We start from the raw sequence: 24,518 nt of genomic DNA, 5'->3' as shown, positions 1-24,518 counted from the left end.
TGAAGCTTCAAGCTGCTTCTCCACTAGAGACCAAGAACCCGGAGCATCAGCAACACTTCCGGTCTCATCGTCTCTCATCTCTCCCAGATGGACCGTCTGGTTGCAGAGAAACAAGCTCAGGGCTCCATTAGTCGTTATCCTGAGTTAAAGTTTTCACCAAAGTAAAATGTTCGTTTTTGTGGCGCGTCTGTATCTTATTTTGAAGGGATATGTAAATGTTACCATAGCGACCAGAGTCAGAGAGCGTTAGGGCAGTGGAGAGACGAGAGGAGAGGAGCTTGTGAGTTTTAGGTCTGGTTCACACCATTTAAGGATTGTGGGCCGATTTTCCAAACCTCTGTGACCACAGAGCCGATAAAAGTCCAACAGGTTCGGTCGGTTCTTGAGTCCAGCAGCAACACACCACAGAACCGATTCCAGAAGAAAATCCAGTAAAACCCCAACAGACCAAACATGAATTTAGAATAATCAAACAGGATGAGGATGTAGAAGCAGAGGTTATAGTTTGTGGCTCATTTTAAGCGATAAAAGACGAAACAAAAAGAAAAGGAGTTTGATAAAAGATGGTGGAGCAGCTGCTCTATTTGCTGCTCTATGATTTGGAGGTGAGTCGTGTTTTTTCATAGTTAACATTTTTAACTGAATAATCATAACCACATATAATAAATATATCTAAAAATGACATTTACATATAGTAATAAACATTTCCACATATCACCTCCGATGTCTCAGTTGCCATGACAACTGTCTGGGATCCCCTCCGTTCTGACGTCACCGCGCTTTCTGATTGGCTACCTGTCACATTCAACAGGCTGCGTTTCGCTCCCAGTCAGTAAAAACCCCACAGGCTGCGATAATCAGGCCGAGACAAAGTTGAATATGAACGATTTTAGATCGGCCATATTCAACACATCACCACGTTACACAGCACTCACTGCAGGACGCTGGAAGATTGTCGTAAAGGGAAAATCGGGGCAATAAAACAAAAAGGCTTTAGTGGGAACACCAACATGCAGAAGCATTTCCCCCCCAAACCCCCGGCTGCAGCAAAATTGCCAAGTCTTGACCGGTCCACGGTAATTAAAGGTTGGAGAGCACTGGTTTAGAGGAATGAACGCTTTGCTCCTTTCTGTAGGTTTTAAACATGTTTTATAGTTTGATTGTTTAGGAAATGCACCAGAACCAGAATAAATCTATAAATGTCTGCCTCACTTTTCAGAGTTTTATTTTGGAAGGCGCGTGTCATGTTCCTCCCACGTCACAGCCGGGCGCTATTCCGGTTTGAAGGGGTCAGAGTTCACGCAGAGGCTGGACGTGGGCAGACTGACCTCTGGTAGGACGCCCTGCCCCAGGAGCGGAGCGGCTGCAGGATGAAGGCGCTGCGGGTCGGACTCACCCTGGTTCGGCAGTAGGTGCCCTGCTCTGTGTGTGTGTGTGTGTGTGTGTTGGTGGACCGGCTGCAGCTGGTTGCATGTCTCCTGTGGCATGAAGCAACGCAGCAGGTGTCCGGTAGTCATGGTAACGCTCCAGGTCAGAACTCAATGGTACCGAGTCAGCATGGAGAAGCAGCTTTTACTGCTTCCCAGTTCAGAATACTGGTTTTAATGGTCAGCCCAGTGAACACTGCTGTAGCGAACATTCACCACAATGTGGCAGAATCAACACGACTTTACTGTTATTGATAACTCAGGGAGGGGGTGGGGGGTGATGGATGGATGGATGACGGATGGATGATGGACGGATGGATGATGGATGGATGGATGATGGATGGATGACGGATGGATGGATGGATGACGGATGGATGACGGATGGATGATGGATGGATGGATGACGGATGGATGATGGACGGATGGATGACGGATGGATGATGGACGGATGGATGACGGATGGATGATGGATGGATGGATGACGGATGGATGACGGACGGATGGATGACGGATGGATGATGGACGGATGGATGACGGATGGATGATGGACGGATGGATGACGGATGGATGATGGATGGATGGATGACGGATGGATGACGGACGGATGGATGATGGATGGATGGATGATGGATGGATGACGGATGGATGGATGGATGACGGATGGATGACGGATGGATGATGGATGGATGGATGACGGATGGATGACGGCTGGATGACGGATGGATGATGGATGGATGGATGATGGGTGGATGGATGATGGATGGATGATGGACGGATGGATGATGGACGGATGGATGATGGATGGATGATGGATGGATGGATGACGGACGGATGGATGATGGATGGATGATGGATGGATGACGGATGGATGGATGACGGATGGATGATGGACGGATGGATGACGGATGGATGATGGATGGATGATGGATGGATGGATGATGGATGGATGATGGACGGATGGATGATGGATGGATGGATGACGGATGGATGATGGACGGATGGATGACGGATGGATGATGGATGGATGACGGATGGATGATGGATGGATGACGGCTGGATGATGGATGGATGACGGACGGATGGATGATGGATGGATGGATGATGGATGGATGACGGATGGATGATGGACGGATGGATGACGGATGGATGATGGGCGGATGCATGACAGATGGATGATGGATGGATGACGGACGGATGACGGCTGGATGACGGATGGATGACGGACGGATGGATGATGGATGGATGAGGGATGGATGACAGATGGATGATGGATGGATGACGGATGGATGACGGATGGATGACGGACGGATGGATGAGGGATGGATGACAGATGGATGATGGATGGATGGATGACGGATGGATGACGGACGGATGGATGATGGATGGATGGATGATGGATGGATGACGGACGGATGGATGACGGATGGATGACGGACGGATGGATGATGGATGGATGACGGACGGATGGATGACGGATGGATGAGGGATGGATGACGGATGGCTGGATGACAGCTGGATGACGGACGGATGGATGACGGACGGATGGATGACGGACGGATGGATGACGGCTGGATAATGGACGGATGCCGGCTGGATGACGGATGGATGACGGATGGATGATGGATGGATGGATGACGGATGGATGACGGCTGGATGACGGATGTATGATGGATGGATGGATGATGGATGGATGATGGACGGATGGATGATGGATGGATGGATGACGGATGGATGATGGACGGATGGATGACGGATGGATGATGGACGGATGGATGACGGATGGATGATGGACGGATGGATGACGGATGGATGATGGATGGATGGATGACGGACGGATGGATGATGGATGGATGATGGATGGATGACGGATGGATGGATGACGGATGGATGATGGACGGATGGATGACGGATGGATGATGGATGGATGGATGACGGACGGATGATGGACGGATGGATGACGGATGGATGATGGATGGATGACGGATGGATGACGGCTGGATGACGGATGGATGACGGACGGATGGATGATGGATGGATGGATGACGGATGGATGACGGATGGATGACGGACGGATGGATGACGGATGGATGACGGATGGATGACGGACGGATGGATGACGGACGGATGGATGAGGGATGGATGACAGATGGATGATGGATGGATGGATGACGGATGGATGACGGACGGATGGATGATGGATGGATGGATGATGGATGGATGACGGACGGATGGATGACGGATGGATGACGGACGGATGGATGATGGATGGATGACGGACGGATGGATGACGGATGGATGAGGGATGGATGACGGACGGCTGGATGACAGCTGGATGACGGACGGATGGATGACGGACGGATGGATGACGGCTGGATAACGGACGGATGCCGGCTGGATGACGGATGGATGACGGACGGATGACGGATGATGGACGGATGGTTGACGGATGGATGACGGACGGATGATGGACGGATGGATGACGGATGGATGAGGGATGGATGACGGACGGCTGGATGACAGCTGGATGACGGACGGATGGATGACGGACGGATGGATGACGGCTGGATAACGGACGGATAGATGACGGACGGATGACGGACGGATGATGGACGGATGGATAACGGCTGGATGACGGACGGATGGCGGACGGATGATGGACGGATGGATGACGGCTGGATGACGGCTGGATGACGGATGGATGACGGCTGTATGACGGATGGATGACGGCTGGATAACGGACGGCGGACGGATGATGGACGGATGGATGACGGCTGGATGACGGATGGATGACGGATGGATGACGGATGGATGACGGATGGATGACGGACGGATGGATGATGGATGGATGGATGATGGATGGATGACGGACGGATGGATGACGGATGGATGACGGACGGATGGATGATGGATGGATGACGGACGGATGGATGACGGATGGATGAGGGATGGATGACGGACGGCTGGATGACAGCTGGATGACGGACGGATGGATGACGGACGGATGGATGACGGCTGGATAACGGACGGATGCCGGCTGGATGACGGATGGATGACGGACGGATGACGGATGATGGACGGATGGTTGACGGATGGATGACGGACGGATGATGGACGGATGGATGACGGATGGATGACGGATGACGGACGGCTGGATGACTGATGGACGGATGACGGCTAGATGACGGATGGATGACGGCTGGATGACGGATGGATGACGGCTGGATGACGGACGGATAGATGACGGACGGACGGCGGACGGATGATGGACGGATGGATGACGGCTGGATGACGGCTGGATGACGGATGGATGACGGATGGATGACGGATGGATGACGGCTGTATGACGGATGGATGACGGCTGGATGACGGACGGATGGCGGACGGATGATGGACGGATGGATGACGGCTGGATGACGGCTGGATGACGGATGGATGACGGCTGGATGACGGACGGCGGACGGATGATGGACGGATGGATGACGGCTGGATGACGGCTGGATGACGGATGGATGACGGATGGATGACGGATGGATGACGGCTGTATGACGGATGGATGACGGCTGGATGACGGACGGCGGACGGATGATGGACGGATGGATGACGGCTGGATGACGGCTGGATGACGGATGGATGACGGATGGATGACGGATGGATGACGGATGGATGACGGATGGATGACGGCTGTATGACGGATGGATGACGGCTGGATGACGGACGGCTGGATGACAGCTGGATGACGGACGGATGGATGACGGACGGATGGATGACGGCTGGATAACGGACGGATGCCGGCTGGATGACGGATGGATGACGGACGGATGACGGATGATGGACGGATGGTTGACGGATGGATGACGGACGGATGATGGACGGATGGATGACGGATGGATGACGGATGACGGACGGCTGGATGACTGATGGACGGATGACGGCTAGATGACGGATGGATGACGGCTGGATGACGGATGGATGACGGCTGGATGACGGACGGATAGATGACGGACGGATGACGGACGGATGATGGACGGATGGATAACGGCTGGATGACGGACGGATGGCGGACGGATGATGGACGGATGGATGACGGCTGGATGACGGCTGGATGACGGATGGATGACGGCTGGATGACGGACGGCGGACGGATGATGGACGGATGGATGACGGCTGGATGACGGCTGGATGACGGATGGATGACGGATGGATGACGGATGGATGACGGCTGTATGACGGATGGATGACGGCTGGATGACGGACGGCGGACGGATGATGGACGGATGGATGACGGCTGGATGACGGCTGGATGACGGATGGATGACGGATGGATGACGGATGGATGACGGCTGGATGACGGACGGCGGACGGATGATGGACGGATGGATGACGGCTGGATGACGGATGGATGACGGATGGATGACGGATGGATGACGGATGGATGACGGCTGTATGACGGATGGATGACGGCTGGATGACGGACGGCGGACGGATGATGGACGGATGGATGACGGCTGGATGACGGCTGGATGACGGCTGGATGACGGATGGATGACGGATGGATGACGGATGGATGACGGATGGATGATGACTCCCATCAACCTTCTGTTCTGTGCAGCGGAGAGACAGAGTACAACAAGGCAGGACTGTTACAAGGTAGGAGGAAGATCTGCAGCATCTTTATGATTTCCTTTGGTTCTGATTCCTCTGGTTCTGATTCCTTTGGTTCTGATTCCTCTGGTTCTGATCCATTTCCTAGGCCAGGCCGTGGACTCCTCCCTGTCAGCAGCGGGTCAGCAGCAGGCCGCGGCTGCAGGCTCTTACCTCAGAGACGTTGGCTTCAGCAACGTGTTCAGCAGCGACATGCGGCGCGCCCAGCAGGTCAGACCCGGTCTGCAGCAGAACTTTATGCACTGGTTCTTCGTTATTCCCTCCATGACAGTTGAAATACTATTGTGAATCTGATAGTATTTATTTGTCTGGTTATTACCTGATTATCAAAGCAGATTTATTAAAAATAAAACTTAAAGTTTTTCATTCATGATAAACCAGATGGTTACGCAGACTTTGTCTTACTTTTGGTCTTTTCTGCTGCCAGTCACTTTACCACAATCTGGGCCAAACAAGAGTTTTTTATTATTACCAGAATAAATTTCAATTTTTATAATCACTATGTAATGAAAACATGAAATTCCTGGGGATGCAGATTATTGTTGCTTTGACCTGGTTCCTCCAAATCTCTGGTCTGGTGAAGAAAGCTCAGCAACGTCTGCAGTTTTTATGTCGGATGAGGAGAACAAACCTCCTGTCATCCTCACCACTTCCTCTCTGCCTGTTTGGATCATCTAAACTCTGACTGGCGTTGTGACGACAGCAGACAGAATCACTGGGACTGAGTTTTCTCGGCGCCGCTCCAGGATCCTTCGCCCTCAGCAGGGTCAGGGAAAAGGTTCAGCAGCTCCACCTCTCATGCCATAAGGATGATAAACTGCCATTACTTCAATCTTTTATTATATACATTTATGTCGATCCTTTTACTATTACTTATTATTATTTATTTATTATTATTGAAGCCTTGCAACAAAATTTCTTTCAATTTGCACATTTTTAATTGTACAGTTGAATGACAATAAAATCTGTCCCTGCCTATAAAACCAAGTTAAAATGAAGACTGCTCAGTTATATTTGGTATTGGATTTTAAAATAAGAAAATGCTAAAACTTTAAACACATCAGCATCAAATTAAGAAAACCACTGAGTCCATGAACTGAGCTGCTCAAGGATTTTCTCAACGAAATGTTTGGGGCCTGCCAGGCATTACATATTATATTACCTATGTATTACCTATACAATGTCTCTTTATTTATTTAGTAATCTTCCATCACCGTTAATGCGGCTCGTACCGCTGCGTGTCCCCCTCAAAAATGGTATCAAGACGTGCGGCTTGATGCCAAGGAGGGAGCTGATATTTTTATTGGGGATTGGAGTTACGATGGCGACGTAAAAAGCAAAAAATGAGCAAAATTTCCAACTGCTGAAACGCAGAGTGTAAGTGACACCAACTGCCGCTCCGTTACAGTGAGAAACGGAGTGGATTTTTTACCCCCAAAATAATTTTGAAATCGCCGTCACGCCAACAAATATCGCTCTATTGGTATGAAAGCCGGTCATGACATCACACCGAATGCCTGCTCCCGCAAAATGTTTTCGAAATTTCTCTAGGCCTTACGGTTTTCTGTCAAGGTGCTTCAGAGCGAAGTCATGCGCCAGGATAACTGACGCTCTCAGCCATTCATTTTTCTGAAAACTTTCAGAGCTCAGCACACACCATTTTTCTCTCATCGCTGCTATTACTGTGAGTGAGTTACAGGTATGAATCGTGGTACTATGAGAGACGACAAATTGCACTCTCATACGCTTTGAACGGTTTTTGAATACGTATCACGGTTCCCAAACTGGAAGGAGTTGTTCGGACTGCTTTTTTCAGAAAAACGGACTCACATAGATAGAATTGTTTTCCAACCTCTCTGTCTCTCTCAGTGTCGGCTGAAAGTCCAGCTGCTCTTTAGAACTACAACGACTGAAGGTCAGAACTACAACATGGCGGACACTCAGTGCCTACAGAGGAGGGCTGAGCAGAATGTTTTGGGCATTATATAACTGATTTAACCCGAACACTAATCATAGGATTAGCGTAGAACTTTAAAATAAAGCTTACTGAAAATTTCAAAATAAAAACCTGAATATTCCTCTCAGGCCTTTACTATCTTTTTCTCTCAGGTTAGTGCGGAGAGAGCTACAGATATGAATTGTGTTACTATGGGAGACGAAAAATGGCACTCTTATACACTTCAAACGGTTTTCGGATCGCTCTTACAGATCCTTAACCGGAAGAAGTTGTTCGGACTGCTTTGTTCAGAACAGACAGAATTCTGTCTGCTAACATTAGCATTTTGGCTAAGTTTAACTTATACACTAATTTTAACATACTGAATGGCATAAGTCCATGTTAGTCAACATGCTTTTGATTCCCCACATGCTATTGACTATACTTTGGCTAAGTTTAGCATTGATGCTAATTTTTAGCATCAGAACGCTGGGTTCCAACCGACGGGCACTTTGGCAGGCCCCGCTTAAATTTCTTCAGACATTTTCTAGTTTTTCCTTGTAATTTTGCAACTTCCTTCTAGTAATATTTCATCTTTATTTATAATTATAAATATTATACAATATAATTATTGTATTTAAAAAAGAAAATCTCTGTCTTGCCTTAATTCTTCATCGGACTCACTTTCCTTCCCTCTCCTGCCATTTTGTTTCCACGTCACAAACGTTGGTAGGCTTCTTCTTCTTGTTGATTAGTCTGAGCACTGCTGCCTCCTGGTGGCCGGAGGCTTGTTTACAGTGTGAAGGTTTGAGTGTACAGTTCGTCCCAGAAGTATTCGTACCCACAAACTTTCGGTCATAAAACTCAAGAGGCATAAAACTTTTGTTGAGCTCCTTTACTCTGAGTAATAAAATCAGTAGCAGAGTTCTCAGCCATGAGGGAATCACAGCAGACATGTTGAAGGCACTCTGATCACCGGAGACCACCCTTCAGACTTCAACATGTTTCTGATCCAATAAAGGGCGCTGATGTTTCAGGAGCTTCAACATCATCATCATCATTATTGTCTGCTTTGATTTGACCTGCAGACTGCTGAGAAGATCATGCAGCAGAACAGCAGCTGTCTGCGGCTCCAGATGGTGTGTGACCCTTTGCTAAAAGAGAAAGTAGGTGATTTCTGATGGAAATAGGTTCTCCAGATAAAAGGTTTAATTGAAGAATGTTAAAGTTTTTTTTGTGTGAATGCCTCGTTATTTCCCAGAGTTTTGGGGTCGCAGAAGGCGGACGGGTTGAGGACCTCAGAGACATGGCCAGGGCGGCGGGGGAACCGTTCCCGGATTTCACCCCTCCGGAGGGCGAGACTCCAGATCAGGTCAGGAATCTGTTAGTCATTCAGCGACTGGCCACTAGGTGGCAGCAGACAGCCATAAGTTCTTTATCCAAGCACGTGTTTACAGCGGGTGGGTGCTAGGAAAATAATTATCTCCATAAATATTTAGTTGGCAAGTGAAATATTTAGCTTCAGACTATTAGCTTTTTCACTAAATATTTAGTTTGAAGGTAAATCTTTAGTATGTGGGACCAGTTGCTGGGGACTTTAGATCAAGGACCCCCCACCCATTAAATATGATTCTATTCTCTTTCCTATGAATGTTTTGTTTTGTTATTAAAAATCACTGTTTTTCAGTGTCCACGTTAAGCTGAACATTCATATATATGTTGGTAACTATTCTGGCTGAGAGTGAGTTTTGAACAGGCGCTTAGGGCAGCCTTGGGTCCTAGGTTTCTGTGTTGAAGAACGTAAGCGCAGTAGAACACAGCAGCCATTTTGTGACGCACGTCTGATTTGTGAATGTTGTTTGTATTTTCAGCAAAAAATGAAAGTAAAGGAAATTTACAACCACCGCATGTCTCGACATCACTTTTGTTTGAGTGTGCAACATTAGCTTGCTAAGTAAATATAGTTTCAAACTAAATATTTAGCTTAAATATTTAGTTTGAAACTGTCATTCATAAATGAATGAATAACAGGGTGAAAATATGAGTGAAAAAAAGCCCCATTTTCCTCTGATGACAGGATGAATAATCCAGATTTTGGCTTCTCCAGGTGAAGCTGCGGGTCCAGCAGTTCATGGAGAAAATGCTGCAGCAGATCGGGGCAGAGCACTGGCCTGCAGGGGGCGCTGATGTCTCCTCTGCTGAGGGGGGGCCTGATGACGAAATAGGGGCCCTCCACGCCCACGCGCTGGTTGTCTCCCACGGCGCCTACATGTGCGTGGCGGTGCGTTACTTCGTGGAGGAGCTGCGGTGCAGCGCCCCTGCAGGCTGCGACAGGAAGCGCATGTTTTCGCTGAGCCCCAACGCGGGGATCTGCAGGTTCAACCTGACGGTGGCCCGGCAGGGGGCGCGCTTTGTGGTGTCAGGCATGCGCTGTGTGTTCATTCACAGGGTGGGGGGGGCAAAGCAGGATGAATAACCTGCTCATGATTTCTTAATGAATTTATTTTAGTGAAGGAAACCCTCATTGTCTACAGAAGATGATGATGGCACAATGTTTAGTTTTATTATAAACAGGCTCAACAAAAAGACATAAAACACAAATATTAATATTTGATTATCATTTATAATCAACGGGTGAAAATAAATTGACTGAACCATGAGAGGTTTCCTTTTTTATGATATGTTCTCAAAGTCCACGTTGAAAATATGAATAAGAGAGATTTCTATTGGTTCAGTATTTTATCATCTGAAGAAACTGTAACTGTTCATGAATGTCTGCTGTATTTATTAATGCATTTACTGCATAAGGAGTACTAGGTTTTCGATTTCTCCCCAGACTTACTGAAACAGTGCCAAAAGAACCAACGACTGATGGCTCAAATTAGCATCCCTTCTTCAATTGTAAATGTGGCCGTTGACCGTCAGGCCAGAAGGTAGGAGTGTGAATAGTCCATGTTGGGGGTGGGTATCTATGATACCTGCAGGAGATCAGATCTCCTGTAGGTAATGCTCTTCAGTCTAGTTTTGAAGCATACATGAAGTGTTTTTGGAGAGATGTGACCTTTTGCAGCTGATCCATGATGTTGTGCTGCATTATCCAGTCTAAGTCTAAGTCTAAGGAACAATTGTGCAACTGTGAAATGCGTTGAGGCCATTACCAGGGTACTTATAAGGTAATGGCCTTATTTACAGAACAAAAGCAATCCTTCAGGTCATTTGGCCTATCTCTAGCCTATGTCAAAATGGACTAACTCCAGCACTTCTATTAAACTCTGCAGCTGATTACAGTTTATTTTATTTATTTATGTATTTTTATTAGCATGCTTCATAAATCCAAACAAACTGCGACATAATTCTCCAGCTATTTTTATCTATTAATTTGTAAATAAGTTTGTTTTGTGAACAAAAATGATAAAAACAAAACATTATAAATGATATTGGAATCACTCTCACATGTAAGAATGATCATAGTAATAAAAATATAAGAATTAATGAAAAGCTTCATTAAATCATCATCATCATCATCATCTCCTGAACTGTGTGTGTGTGTGTGTGTGTGTGTGTGTGTGTGTGTGTGTGTGACCTGTTCAGCCTGTCCTGTGGACAGTGTGATCTGTAGATCTGTAGTTTTCTACAGACCTCATTACTCTGAAATGCGTCATTTATAGATGAGGTGGAAAATGTTCAGAACAATTTAATAAAGACGATAAATACAGTAAAATATGAATCAGCCCATACAAAGAAACATCAAAAGCTGTCATCTGCTGTAAATGAATCTGCTAGTTTAGAGTTTGTGAACAGCTCTGCTCCAGATCTGTGGAGAGTAGATGCTGTTTGCTTTAATCTATTTTTACCAAATAACATCACAGGTTTGGTTTCGCCAGTTTTCAGAATAAAGCTTATTCACCTCCTTCACTGCTTTTGCAGATCAATCATGATCAGCACAATTTGGCTTTTCTGCTTTCTTGGGAAAACAATGTAAATTGAACCTTTTAGTGTCGAAGTGAAAACCGATTTCCACAAAATAACAAATAAAAATATTTAACATGAAATCGGTGATTTCATAAACATTCCCCTGTTAGTGGCTGACCTCATTCATCAGAGGTCCAGCTAATTGGTGCCGGTGACCTCACAGTGATCAGCTCAGGCTGGGAGTCTCTGGCAGAGCAGAAAGGTTTCTCTCTGTGCAACGCAGAGTATTTATCTTTGCTTTCTTCACTTTTTTCCATCTCCTGTTATGTTTTCTGAACTATTACATCACAGTATTTGCTGTAGAACTAAACAAGGTCATGGACCTTCGGCTAATCAGGTTCAGGAATCCGCCATTTTTATTTCTCACAGTGAGGTTGAAGGCTGAAGCTGAAGTCAGACTGAGGGTTGTTGGGTATATTAACACACACAGCTCATCACACCCCGTCAGTCTGGTTACATTTGATTTCATGGGAAATGTTTCCATATCAAACTCCTCTTTGTTAGCATGAAGCTCCTCAAGGACTAAAGCTTCAGCGACCTCTGCTAGCATCAAGACTCGTTTCCTCCCATCTGTGGAAACCACCACAGCAAAACGCTAAGCTGCTAATAACGCTAAGATGACAACAAACTATCTTAGACATGAATTAGTTGTGTTGATAATCTTGTTTTTGTCATGTTTTGTGGTTGTGGAATGGTGAGTTAGTAGAGAAAATGATGGTAACTCTGGTAACTCAGCTAGAAATAAAGACAACAGACGGCAGAAAGACGAGGACCCGACAAGAGACACAGGTGGATTTAAACACTCAGAGGGAAATCAGGGGAACGAGACACAGCTGAGATCAATCAAGGGGTAGACGGGACAACACAGAGACTCAACTGACACAGAAACCAAACTAAACACACAGAAAACTCAAATCCTCACAGTTTTTAGCCTTCTGCTAATGTTAGCGCTGTGTGCTAGCTGTTAGCTAGAGAACAGAACCTTACTTCGAGTTTTGAAAAGTTATTAGATAAACAGCTGGAACAGTTTTAGTCCTGGGGAACACATGATCCAGATGATCAGTACGTTCTTGGTGCTAGCGTTAGCTAACCCGTTAAACATGCTGACGTTTTTTAGACGTGTTCGTTCACGTTGAGTCGTTTTCTGACTCCAACGTGTCAGGCCAGATGGACGAGTCTACTGCTGGTCAGAAACGTTTCTGCACTGGCAGGTAATCATATCTCTGCTATCAAACGTCTTCCTGGTCTGATTAAAGAAGCTGAAGAACTTTTCTGGTTTCATGCATTTTTTCTACTTTTTATTTTCTATCAGAAATATATAAATAAAAAACAGCTCACAATAAAAGAAGTTATTTTACACATCTCAATAAATAAATATCTTCATTGCTGAAACTGTTGGTGTCCAGCACCGGATCATTTCTGTTTTCTGTTCTATCGTTCATGTCTCTTTCTTAGCATTTCAGAAAGATATGTTCACATATTTTTGAACATATTATGTTCAAAAATATTTAGAGTTTTTGAACATATGTGAAGAAAGTGTTGCCTCATCTGGCTCAAGGTTTAAAATTTAACAGACAAAAGAGGTTAAAGGTCAGCAGGAGCAGCTTATCCCTCATCTGCTGTTCAAACAGAGGCGCTGGAGCCTCAGTGATCAGATGAGACCTCAGAGAGCGTCTGATTGGAGCGCAGCAGGCCGGCGCCGCAGACAGGAAGCTGGTCCCACTTGGTCTCTGCGTGTTGCCCGTTGCTCTGCAGCGTCAGACTTTCTCCCTGTTGCTTCCTGAGAACCAGCAGCTGCAAGACGTCACTCCTGCTCTGCTCGCTCTGCGATGTTCGTTTTGACGGGACTGCCGTGTCCGTTGGGCCTCAGCACCCGCAGCGGGTCGTCACAGGAAGTGATGGTTTCCTTGGAAACGGCGCCCGCCTGGTTCGGCTCCACATCCTTCACAGGAGGAGACGGATGGGATTCTGTCCTCAGAGGATCGGACGGGTTCACCTCCTCGCTCCTCCTCTGCCTCTTCACTGACCGACCGTCTGGTGGCGCCCCCCGGACCGCTCCTGGCCCACCAACCCCCGGTTTGACCAACCAGTTCCTGCTCACAGAGGAAAACGGGTCATGGCGCTCAGCCCGCCTGAACCAAATATGTCGGAAGAGAGAGTGTCCTCTGTCCTTCTGTCTCTGTCATGGAGACAAACAGACACGGTTACTGAGATCTGCTCTGTTAAGGTGGATCTGTTAAGGTGGAACTGGAAGATACTCACAGACTTGTAGAGTTGTCCCTTTATGTCCACACACAGGAAGCGTCTCCGTCTCAAGTCAAAGATCAGCACCCAGCTGTCGGGTGCTGCAGCTACCGGCAGAATGACTGAAAAATGATTCAACAACAGCAAATAATTCAGAAAAATAACTTGTAATTACCAGGAATATTGTTTGTTTAGAAGTCATGAAAATAATCAACAGGATCTGAAATTCCTTCAGAAAGATTACGTTTGTCTGAAATTGTGAAAAATCTGTTTGTCTTTCCAAACATATTGCAGGAAAACTGAACATTTTGGGGAGTAAAATGTTGTGAATCCTGAAGACGCTTCAGTTTGGATCCGCTGGGAGCCGTTTGGGATCCTGGCAGCGATGAAGACGATGGTGGAGTCAGGAGCAGACTCACCCAGGTGAGGAGCGTTCGGTCTCAGATCCAGGCGGAGGAGTCCCGGACCGGCGGGGGCCGCGGCCTCCGCGCCGCCCGCCTGCGGCCGCCGCAGCCTCGCTCTGCTCTCCGCTCTGCCACAAACATGCAACACAATCAGGAAGAGTGTGAGGGGAGTCAGCTGCATGGTTCCTCTCCGAAGCTCCAATGTTCTGGATGGTGAGAGGGCAGCTTCTGCAGGAGGAGAAAGTCCAACAGGCTTATTTAAACAGAGGGTCAATAAACCTGCTAACTGATTTACCAAAATACCTCAGAGCCTCTCTGCCCTGCTGCAGCTGCTGCAGCTGTGGCCGCCCGCCGCACCGCCAGCCTCTCTCTGCATTTATACACTGAAAATATCAACATTTTACAGCATTTATTTGGACTTTTCTGCATTAAAATGAGATTAATTCATTATAGCATGAAATGAGTTGAAACTTAAAGAGATTCTGCTCTAATGATGCTTCTCTGGAAGGAGCCGGGTCAGAACCAGAACCTGTTTGTTGTGGCGGCGGGGTCGACCCAGAGGAACATCCAGAACCATCGCGCCATGCTGAGTCACAGCATCAATGATTCACCCCCTGCTTATTAATTAACTGTACACACTTCCGCTGCGTAACGGAGAATGAGCTGTAACTCATTTTCTCACGCCGCCGTCTTTCGGTGACCTGCTGACCTCATCGCAGCTAGAAAACACTTTGACTCTCACAGCTAAACTCCACAGCTTCGTGTTGTAAAATGATCCTGACAAAGTTTAATCCCCAGTGAATTATGTTTCCCAAAAGGATCAAATACAAAACCTGGCAGAAATATTCACACCTCTCAACACTTTTCTTTAGTTTAGTTTATTTCGTTCATTTCATTCTGGGAGGACGAACCAGAACACAAAAATATCATTTTCAACTTTTACTTCCTAATTAAAAATAAGAAATGTGCATCTATTCGATCCCCTTTAGTCTGACACCTCTAAATAAAATCCAATCCATCATCTGGACAAGGAGACAAGATGGACCACCAGGATAAATATTTAGTTTTGTAACTAAATATTTAGTTTAAGGTTAATGTTTGATTAGCAAGCTAAATAGTTTGCTCAGATTTGAATATTTAATTATCAGGCTAAACATTTAGCTTGCTAATAATGTATTTACTTTGTAACTGATATTTTTAAAGTCATGGTAAGACAATGAACCCAAATTACTGAAGTTCATTTTTGACCGTGTAACTTTAGAAACGGAACTGGTCACGTTCCATCAGGCAGGGTAGGGTCAGCCAGGCGGTTCCGGTTCCGGTGCGTCTCGGTACCGCTCCTAGAACTGGCTGATTGCATAGACATAATAAGAGTAAACCCCGCACTGGCTGCTCTGGCGCAGGAAACACGGCGGCCATCTTGGAGCGGTCGTCTCTCCTACTTGGCTAAGCCGGATCAGCAGCAGGAGCCTCGGCACCGCCGGATATTTTTGTTCATATCGACGAACTATTGTCGTGAGATCTCGGGGGATAACGTGTCACAAGTAAGATGGACATATTAGTGTTTATATTTTGTGAATAGAATATTACTAAACTGTATTTATGTCCACCGGCCAAATACCAGCTAATATTAGCTACAGTGCTAACGGTGTAGCACCGGGTTCAGCTATGAAGAATAACTGAGATTTAGGAAATCTTAAAAAGTTTGAATTATTCCCTGACATTGATTCAGATTATGCGACATGAGGAGGCAAAGACTGTTATTAATGTGTAATTTTTTGACTGTCTACAGTAAAATATCTCCAGTTTTAGTTCTGAAGGTTTTTTAAAGACAGAAATGTGTTTAAGGACAGACGGATTCACTGCTGATGGATCTCTGAAGCTGAAAAACATGAATAAAACATATACAGACATTATGTATATACGCTTGTGCATGTAAATATGTGTAGTAAGTCTGTGTCCTGACCCGGTGCTGGCGGTACCGCTTGCTGCTGTGACATAATGAATGCAGAAGGTCAAACATGCCCTGCAGGGTGAAGATGTTGGATGGTAAATGTGTTTATGACATTTTCTACAGAACCACTCTTCTTCTCTGAAGAGGCTCCATATCAGCAGCACAATAGACGGGATGCAGACATTGGCAGGCTCAAATCAAAATGCATCCCCTCCTGTATTAATACACTGGACAGTTATTAAATGGTGATATTAAATGTTCTGCACCTCTGTTTCCTCATCCGTTAAGCTATTGTGGTGTTAAAAGAAAAAACGGAGAACATGTTCATCAGACACTGACTGTAAAATATTGGACTCGTGTCTCATTAAAGGTGTCAAAACCGGATTTGTTTCAATTCATCTGCGACATAAAATCCACCGTTTTATGGCTTACATGGCTAGGAAACATGATAATGTTAGGAATATCTTTCAAAGTTTCCTCTTCGGTCATATTTCAGTCCGTTTTCTCATCAATATGCGAGTTTAGAGCGACAGGCCATGCACTTCTCTGCATCACACCTGTTCATGTCAAAGTTCACCTGCAAAAGGTCACGGTGAGTCTGACATCCAATCAGAGAGCTGAGCAACTTAAACTCCATAACATTTATAACATTTGTTATCAGAGTATTACAAAAAATCATGAAAACTTCGGAACTACTTTACATTTTTACTGTAAGCTGAACAATGCGCTTCCATCCTCTGACCAGCGGAGGGCGCTCCACACTCACCGTTACTTTCTCCTCAGATCCAAAAATTACTGAACCGAAACAAAACCTGGAAGAAATTCAGTGGAAAAGATTTTACAAAACAATTTTTATTTTCATCTCAGGAATACAAGTGACTGCTGTGCACAGCACAGACGTACAAAAATAAAAGGAAAACTATTTGTTATATAGTATTTTTCTCACTTATATTTCAGAAACAAACGACTGGAGAAATCCGTTTTCAAACTAATTTACAATCATTTCTACAATCAGAACTAAGGCAGAAGGTGAGGTATTAAAAACAGGAGGAAGAACCAGGAGCTGAGCGCAGGAAGCTGAAACAAACAGGCTGCAGCTGGACCAGCTACACAACTCTGACCTCTGGCTGACCTCCAGCTGACCTCTGGCTGACCTCCAGCTGACTTCTAGCTGACCTCTGGCTGACCTCCAGCTGACTTCTAGCTGCAGAAGCCAGCTGGAAAGCCTTTAGCTAGAGTCTCTCTGGTAAACCCACTGATGTCAAAGGTGCATGAAAACAATGTGAAAAATGAAAGACAGGTGTTCAGCTGGAGGTCCAGCTGACCTCTGGCTGACCTCCAGCTGACTTCTAGCTGACCTCCAGCTGACCTCTGGCTGACCTCCATCTGGCAGCTGACTTCTAGCTGACCTCTGGCTCACTCAGATGCATCTTGAAGATGTTTTTTTTTCTCTGTTTCTCATCAGTGTTCTCCAGACTTTCACTCTGAAACAAACCCAAAGCTGCCGACAGATTCCTCTGAGCCGCGAATAACAAACTGACAGAAGCTGCTGTCAGCTGTTTAGAGAAAGTTAGGAGGAAGAACGACCACCTCACCTCCTGCAGTGAGCGAAAATAAGAACAATAAATAGAAAAGTGCTGCACCTTCATTTGGAGATAAAGTTTAAAAAGCTACAGGTGATGTGTCTGCTCAGGCCTAAAGGTCATTCAGGATCGTCTCCATGACGACCTGGTGTCTCTGTCCTCATCACCTGGCTGGAAGAACCGGATCCAGTTTACTGGACCAACTGCTACAACAGAACCAGAACCGGGTCTGAACTCCTCTCTGCTACCAAACCCCTTTGTGACATCACTTCCTGTAAACCAGCCAGAATGCTGTGGAAAAGTTTTCAACCCCCTTCAGATTTTGTTTTCTCCATCAAAATGTTTCAGGTCGTTGAAATCAGAGCAGAACTGAACGTTTGGTACAGCCAGCGATCGGGTCGGAACCAGAACTCTGGAGTTTTCCTGATGGATCAGGAGAAACGTAGAGGAGTGAATACTTTTGCACCAGCAGAAACAGGTGCAGAGCTGGGGGTCAAAGGTCACAGCGAGGTGGACAGGTGCCAGGAGGGGCAGCGCCCCCTGCTGGGCTCCTTCTGCTCTAAATTCAAGTAAATTATGCTGCATGAAAAAATGTGAATATTAAAACCAAACCAGCAGATTGAGCTGAAAACCCTGGGATTAATAATCTGGGATTAATAATCCGGGATTAATCATTTGCTGCTACCACATAATAACAGCAACAACATTATTAGTAATAATAAATAAATCAGGATGAATTATGAAGAACCTCAATAATCTACTGTCAGTAACCTGAACACTTCAAAATAAAAGCCCAGTCGTGGATCCTCAGGAACGTCAGACCCTCCAGGAATTGGGCTCTGGCTCAGGGTGGCATGACGCCGGGGTCGCTGCTATTTCTGACTCCAGATCAGCATTTCTGGTATGCGGGGGGGCTCAGCTCCTCCTGACACAGAAACAGGAACAGGAAGGCCTGTCCCTAAAGTAACCCACCGACCCCCAGGAGGAAGTCCTCTCCCTCCTCTTCCTCATGATGAAGGTGCTGAAGCATCGCACAGCCGGTAGTAAACATCAACCCGCTCCTCCTGCTGCAGTCCGGTCCAGGTTTTCAGGCCTGTCCAGGTGTTTCTCACCTGGGATAATAATAATCCACATGTGCAAATCAGTTTGTTATTGCCGCTTTCTGCCCTCTCTGTGTCCTGCCTCATATCCGGGGCAAGAAGTGGGTGACTGTCATGGCGGTGGTGGCCCTGTTGCCCCTCTTGACGCGGCCATGTTTGCTGAGCGCTATGAAGCAGCCGCGGTGCGCCGCAGACTCGTAGGCGTTGTAGTTGTTGGCCAGAAGACTCTCCCTGAACTTACACTCATCATGGAAGACGGTCTGCAGGGACAGGAAGGCGAGGCAGAGATCAGACCTCACAGCCGCCATGTTCAAGATCAAAATGTCTTTCTGCAGCACGGAAACCATTTCAGCTCAGTTATAGATATTATCATTGATCCTCCTTATCAGCCAGTGCAGCACGCGCAATTAATTATTCAAATTAGTTTAAAAAGTTTTTTTATCCAAGAAAACCCAGCAGACAGAAACAGCATTCCTCATTTACTGATAATTACTGATAATTATTGGTATTTATTGTGACAGACTGGCGACCTGTCCAGGTGACCTGTCCAGGTGACCTGTCCAGGCGACCTGTCCAGGTGACCTGTCCAGGTGACCTGTCCAGGTGACCCCGCCTCTCGCCCGAAATGTTCTCTAGAGAGGCAGCAGCTCCTCCTGACCCACCAGGGTCAAGGGTGTTAGAAAACAGATGGATATTGGTATTTACTGATATTTACTGATAATTACTGATATTTATTGAAGCTCTTGTGGAACAAAACATTGGAGAAAATGGAAAAAATGACATTTGGGAGGAAGTCGGAGAACCGGACAGAACCCACCACCCACAGGGAGAACATGCAGACTCCGGGAATCGAACCCAGGACCTTCTTGCTGCAAAGCAACAGTTCTACCTACTGTGCAATTAGTTGACAATAATTGTCAACTAATTTAGTAATTGATTCATGTTAAGTGGAGCAGAGACACTAAAAGCGGTTTTAGGCAGTTTTCTTGACTCCATCATTTTTCTTTATCATCTCCACTAAACATCAAATGAAACTTGAACTTTCAGTTTCACCTCCAAACCAGTTCCCATCTGGTTTTAATGGCCGTAACAATAAATAAATTTAAATACCCTAATATTTTCATTTCCTCTCTCATGTCACTGAGACAGAGCAGAAATCCTCTGCAGCGCTGAGCGAGCATGTGGCCTAGTCCAATCACTTATCAGATGCTCAGGCTGCTCACGAGCCGACGCTTCATCACTCAGAGTCGGATGAGCAGCCGCATTCTCACACACTCACACACACTCACACACACACCCCGGGACATTCCTGTCCGTCCTCTGGACACGCCCCCCACCCACCAGCTGCTCCTGTCTGCACTAATATTATTATTGTTATTATTAATAACAAGCTGAAACCTCTAATGTGTTGCTTGGATTCAGTTTGCAGAAAAATCTTCCTGCAAAAGTATTCACACCCTGATTTATGATTTTTCATACCAAACCCGTCTGAAAAGTGTGGTGTGTATTTATATTCAGATTCCTCTGGGTTTGTCCATCTTCACAACTTTGCAGATTCTCCGGTGGAGTCAGATCTGGACTTTGACTAGGCCACTCTAACCCATGAATCAGCTCTGATCTGTCTGCTCTGGTCGTCCTGCTGGAAGCTGAACTTTGACCCCACTCTCAGCTCTTCTGCAGGTTTTCTTCCAGGTTTGTCCTGATTCACCCTCCCACAGCATGATGCTGCCACCACCATGCTGTGCTTGAGTTCTGCTCTCCTCTGACCCGCCTGGTTCCTGGACCCGAGCCGCTCCATCAGGGCCGTTCCTGTTATTATATGATCACATGTTAAATCTACAGTAACGTTTCTGTAAAACCTCATAATTCTGTACTTTTCAGAAATAATTCCAGTTTGGTTCAGATTAAAGAACTGCAGATTAATTACGGATTATTTGTAGATTAATTTCAACAGAACAATAACAACACATCAGAACCTATATTGGGATCAAGCGATCTTTCAGATATCCAAACCTTGAAAATCAAGAGTAAATAAAAGCATTAAATATCAAATAATAAAACAAATAAATGTTGCAACACAACATACTTTTATTATTTATTTATTACACTAATAATGTCTAAAGATATTCTAATTTCTCTCTGCTTCTGATGCTAAATCTCATTTTAAAATGATCATAAATATCCGTTTCCATGGAAACCTCTGATCGGCATCATCATTATATTAATAATTTTAACATTAATAATATTAATAATATTCCTTCACTCTGGCTGCTGACTGAACCGCCTCTTGTGACGTCACTCGTCCATTTTTACATCTGGCTGTTTCCGGTTTTATTCTTTCCATCTTTAAACGTGAGTTCACGTTCTGTTGTTGCAGAACCGAACCCTGCTCTGAACTGAGCCAGAACCAGAACCTCCTCCCTGACCTCTACAGAACCGGAACCAGAACCGGACCTGCTCCATCGAGTGAGGAGGGCTGAAGACAAACGCCCACCACACTTTTTAGATCGTGTTGAGAAGCATGCAGGATGTTTCTGTTCTGATCAGTGAAATGCGATCCAGTGTGAAGACTTCTGCAGGTACCACCACCGCCCACCCCACCCCGGGCCCAGAACGGCCAGTTCCCTGTGAAATTAGCGCCGAGGCTTTAACGGGCCCCAGGGGGATTCCCAAGCTGCACCTGCTAGCCTCATCAGCGGCCTTTAAATAGACCTTTCTGAGCTGGCGGAGCTGCGGGTTCACCTACCGTCCCGTACAGCCTGCCGCGGCTGTTCATGGCCACGAAGCGCCCGCTGCGCAGCCCGAACAGGCTCACCACGCCGCGCTCCACCGTGGAGATTTGGATCAGACCTGCAGCGGGACAGAGAGCGTGTTAGAGCGGACACAGAGGACACGCCGTCCCGCTGGGAACCCCGCTGGGAGCCGCGCAGCGTGCGGGGCCTTTGTTCCGCATGCTGCGCTGCATCAGGCAGGAACAGCAGCAGATGCATCAGCGCATGCACTGCGATGCATGGGGGCGCGCCATGGCTGCGTAAAAATAAGTTGGGTCTAGGAGCGTCCATACATTCATGACATGGCTGAGGAGGAGGAGGATGAAGATGGGCTGATGATGCTTGTTTTTAATAGCATCATATTCAGAAGAAATGTAATTCTCCCAGTGAAGAGCAGAGGTCACTCATGCATGTTAACGGGGGCCAGCGAGGGGCCACCTGCTCCGCTCCAGCCTCCTGCCTCCCCGCTTCAGCCCGGAGGAGGCACTCACTGTACGGGTCCTCGCTGTGCGCCCCGCTGATGCAGCCGTCGGGGAGGACCTGCAGGTGGAACCCGATCCCCACGTTGCAGTAGAGCCTCCGGACCCGCTGGATGCCCAGCAGGTAGTCAGTCTCCCAGCTGAGCTCCGGTTTCTCCCCGGAGACCCACAGCACGGAGCGGGAGAACAGCGTCTCCCAGCGCCGGTCCAGCGGAGCCGCGTCCGGCGCTGGCGCCCCCGTCGCGGCTCCCAGCAGGACGCCCAGGAGCAGCGCCGCGGTCGGCGTCCAGCAGGACATTCTGCCGAGGAACCTTTGCGCAGCGGACATCCGGTTCGCCTCGGGGCCACGTGCTCCAAATTAATGAGCCTAAAAATAGCGCGCCCGGTGTCTCTGCTCCGGCATGGCTGCGGCTGCGGCGGCGGCGGCTGGCTGGCTGGCGAGCGGCGGAGCGGGGCTCCGGAGCCCCGGGGGTCGGGAGAAGACGAGACGGCGGAGGGCGCGGAGCTGATGGAGATGCTGCTGCTGCTGCTGCCGCCGCTGGTGGTGATTACCATGGTTCGCAGCTCCTCTGCGCGCCGCTCTCTCTCTCTCTCTCTCTCTTTCTCTCTTTCTCTCTTTCTCTCTTTCTCTCTTTCTCTCGCTGGCTCCGACGGTCTGCGGCTCGGTTCTGGTTCCGCCGATCCTCCGGGCCGCCTGTCGAGTCACCGAGCAGCCCTGGTTCTGGTTCTACCCGGGCCGGGCTCCCGCATCCCGGGCTGACATGGCGGCAGTCTGCGCCAGATTAGCGGCGGTCAGCGGCCTGGGTCGTGGTGGGGCGCTGCGGCTCCCAAATTGGGCCGGACGGGCGGTCATGTGTCCGTCCGGCAGCTTCCTTATTTAGAGTGAAGGAGTAAAAACAGGCCGGCTGTCACCGGAGAGCAATGACGGCGCTCTGGTGATCCTCAGCCGCGCAGCTCCGCAACTTTTCCCTGAAAACATAAAATAATATAAAATAAAATAAAATAAAGGTTTTCTGCATGAATCGACGCGTCAGGTGCGCCGGAGAGGTCAGGTGGTGTTGGGGGAGGGGCGGGGGTACAAGTCCCCCAAGACAGCCGGAACCAGAGCGGCCCAATCAGATCCGGTGTTCATCCAGACATTTCTCAGCTCAGGAGGAAAAGCAGCAGAAGAACCAGGAGGAGAACCTGCTTCTCCATGTAACAGGCAACAGGCGGGGGCGGGGGGAGGCCCGGTACCTGCAACACTTCCTCCACATCTCCAGCAGATGGCGCCATTTCCGGTTTAATTAAGTCCAAAATGCTCCATTATTTGTATAATTTAATTAGAAATGAAACGATTAATTGATTATTGAAATAATAGTCAATTAATTTAGTAACTGGAGCAGAGACACTAAAAAAGGCACTAGACTTTTTTTGACCGTCATTTTTCTTTTAATCCTCCATCATCAGGTCGCTGAACTCAGTGACACAGAAAACATTTTCCCTCCTTCTCTACTCCGAACAACAGAAACAAGAAAATAAAAGTAGAAAAATACAACAGAAAAAAGAAGAACAGCTCACAATAAACACCACAACAATAATTATACAGCTGATAGACCATAAAGGTGGACAAACATTCAAACAAGCAACGGAACCGAACTGAGTCAGGACATATTTAAAACTACACAGGTTGACAGTCACAATCAATGGCAGGTCCGGCCCGGTCCGGTCCGGTCCGGTCCTGTCCGGTCCGGTCCGGTCCGAACCGAACCGAGCCGCAGGCACACAGCGGATTCCAAGTCTCATCAGAAATGTGTATTCCAAGTTCTTCTGACCATTCTGCTCTGATCTCATTGAGCTTTACTGTATTTAGTGATGAGATGCTACACTGCCTGGCCAAAATAAAAGTCGCCACCAAAAAATGGTCACACTCTCTAATATTTTGTTGGACCGCCTTTAGCTTTGATTACAGCCTGCATTCGCTGTGGCATTGTTTCAATAAGCTTC

At 47.2% G+C, this 24,518-nt stretch overlaps 3 protein-coding genes across 4 annotated transcripts; 1 reads left to right on the top strand and 2 right to left on the bottom strand.

Moving 5' to 3' along the window:
- Window positions 1-631: 631 nt before the first annotated feature.
- Window positions 632-10,824, top strand: tigara (TP53 induced glycolysis regulatory phosphatase a). The gene is made up of 6 exons (XM_028030251.1): window positions 632-1,408; window positions 6,037-6,074; window positions 6,178-6,299; window positions 9,114-9,191; window positions 9,287-9,397; window positions 10,133-10,824. Exons 1-6 carry the CDS (start codon window positions 1,371-1,373, stop codon window positions 10,499-10,501), a joined length of 756 nt encoding a protein of 251 aa, XP_027886052.1. The 5' UTR covers window positions 632-1,370; the 3' UTR covers window positions 10,502-10,824.
- Window positions 10,825-13,500: 2,676 nt separating this feature from the next.
- Window positions 13,501-14,972, bottom strand: LOC114152372 (uncharacterized). 2 transcript variants are annotated; one of them, XM_028030261.1, is made up of 3 exons: window positions 14,661-14,972; window positions 14,260-14,363; window positions 13,501-14,176 (listed from the first exon to the last, which is right to left on the bottom strand). In XM_028030261.1, the coding sequence occupies exons 1-3, from the start codon at window positions 14,824-14,826 to the stop codon at window positions 13,802-13,804; spliced, it is 645 nt and encodes a 214-aa protein (XP_027886062.1). In that variant the 5' UTR covers window positions 14,827-14,972; the 3' UTR covers window positions 13,501-13,801. The 2 variants fall into 2 exon arrangements, with proteins under 2 accessions (XP_027886062.1, XP_027886068.1); XM_028030267.1 differs by having other exon boundaries at window positions 14,486-14,857.
- Window positions 14,973-16,124: 1,152 nt separating this feature from the next.
- Window positions 16,125-24,243, bottom strand: LOC114152389 (fibroblast growth factor 6-like). Its single transcript, XM_028030279.1, has 3 exons — window positions 22,545-24,243; window positions 22,029-22,132; window positions 16,125-19,542 (listed from the first exon to the last, which is right to left on the bottom strand). The coding sequence occupies exons 1-3, from the start codon at window positions 22,858-22,860 to the stop codon at window positions 19,366-19,368; spliced, it is 597 nt and encodes a 198-aa protein (XP_027886080.1). The 5' UTR covers window positions 22,861-24,243; the 3' UTR covers window positions 16,125-19,365.
- Window positions 24,244-24,518: the final 275 nt, after the last annotated feature.

Source organism: Xiphophorus couchianus, chromosome 2 (assembly GCF_001444195.1).
Source record: "Xiphophorus couchianus chromosome 2, X_couchianus-1.0, whole genome shotgun sequence".
In the NCBI taxonomy this organism is placed as follows: domain Eukaryota; kingdom Metazoa; phylum Chordata; class Actinopteri; order Cyprinodontiformes; family Poeciliidae; genus Xiphophorus; species Xiphophorus couchianus.
This window is presented reverse-complemented; position numbering and strand designations above follow the sequence as displayed.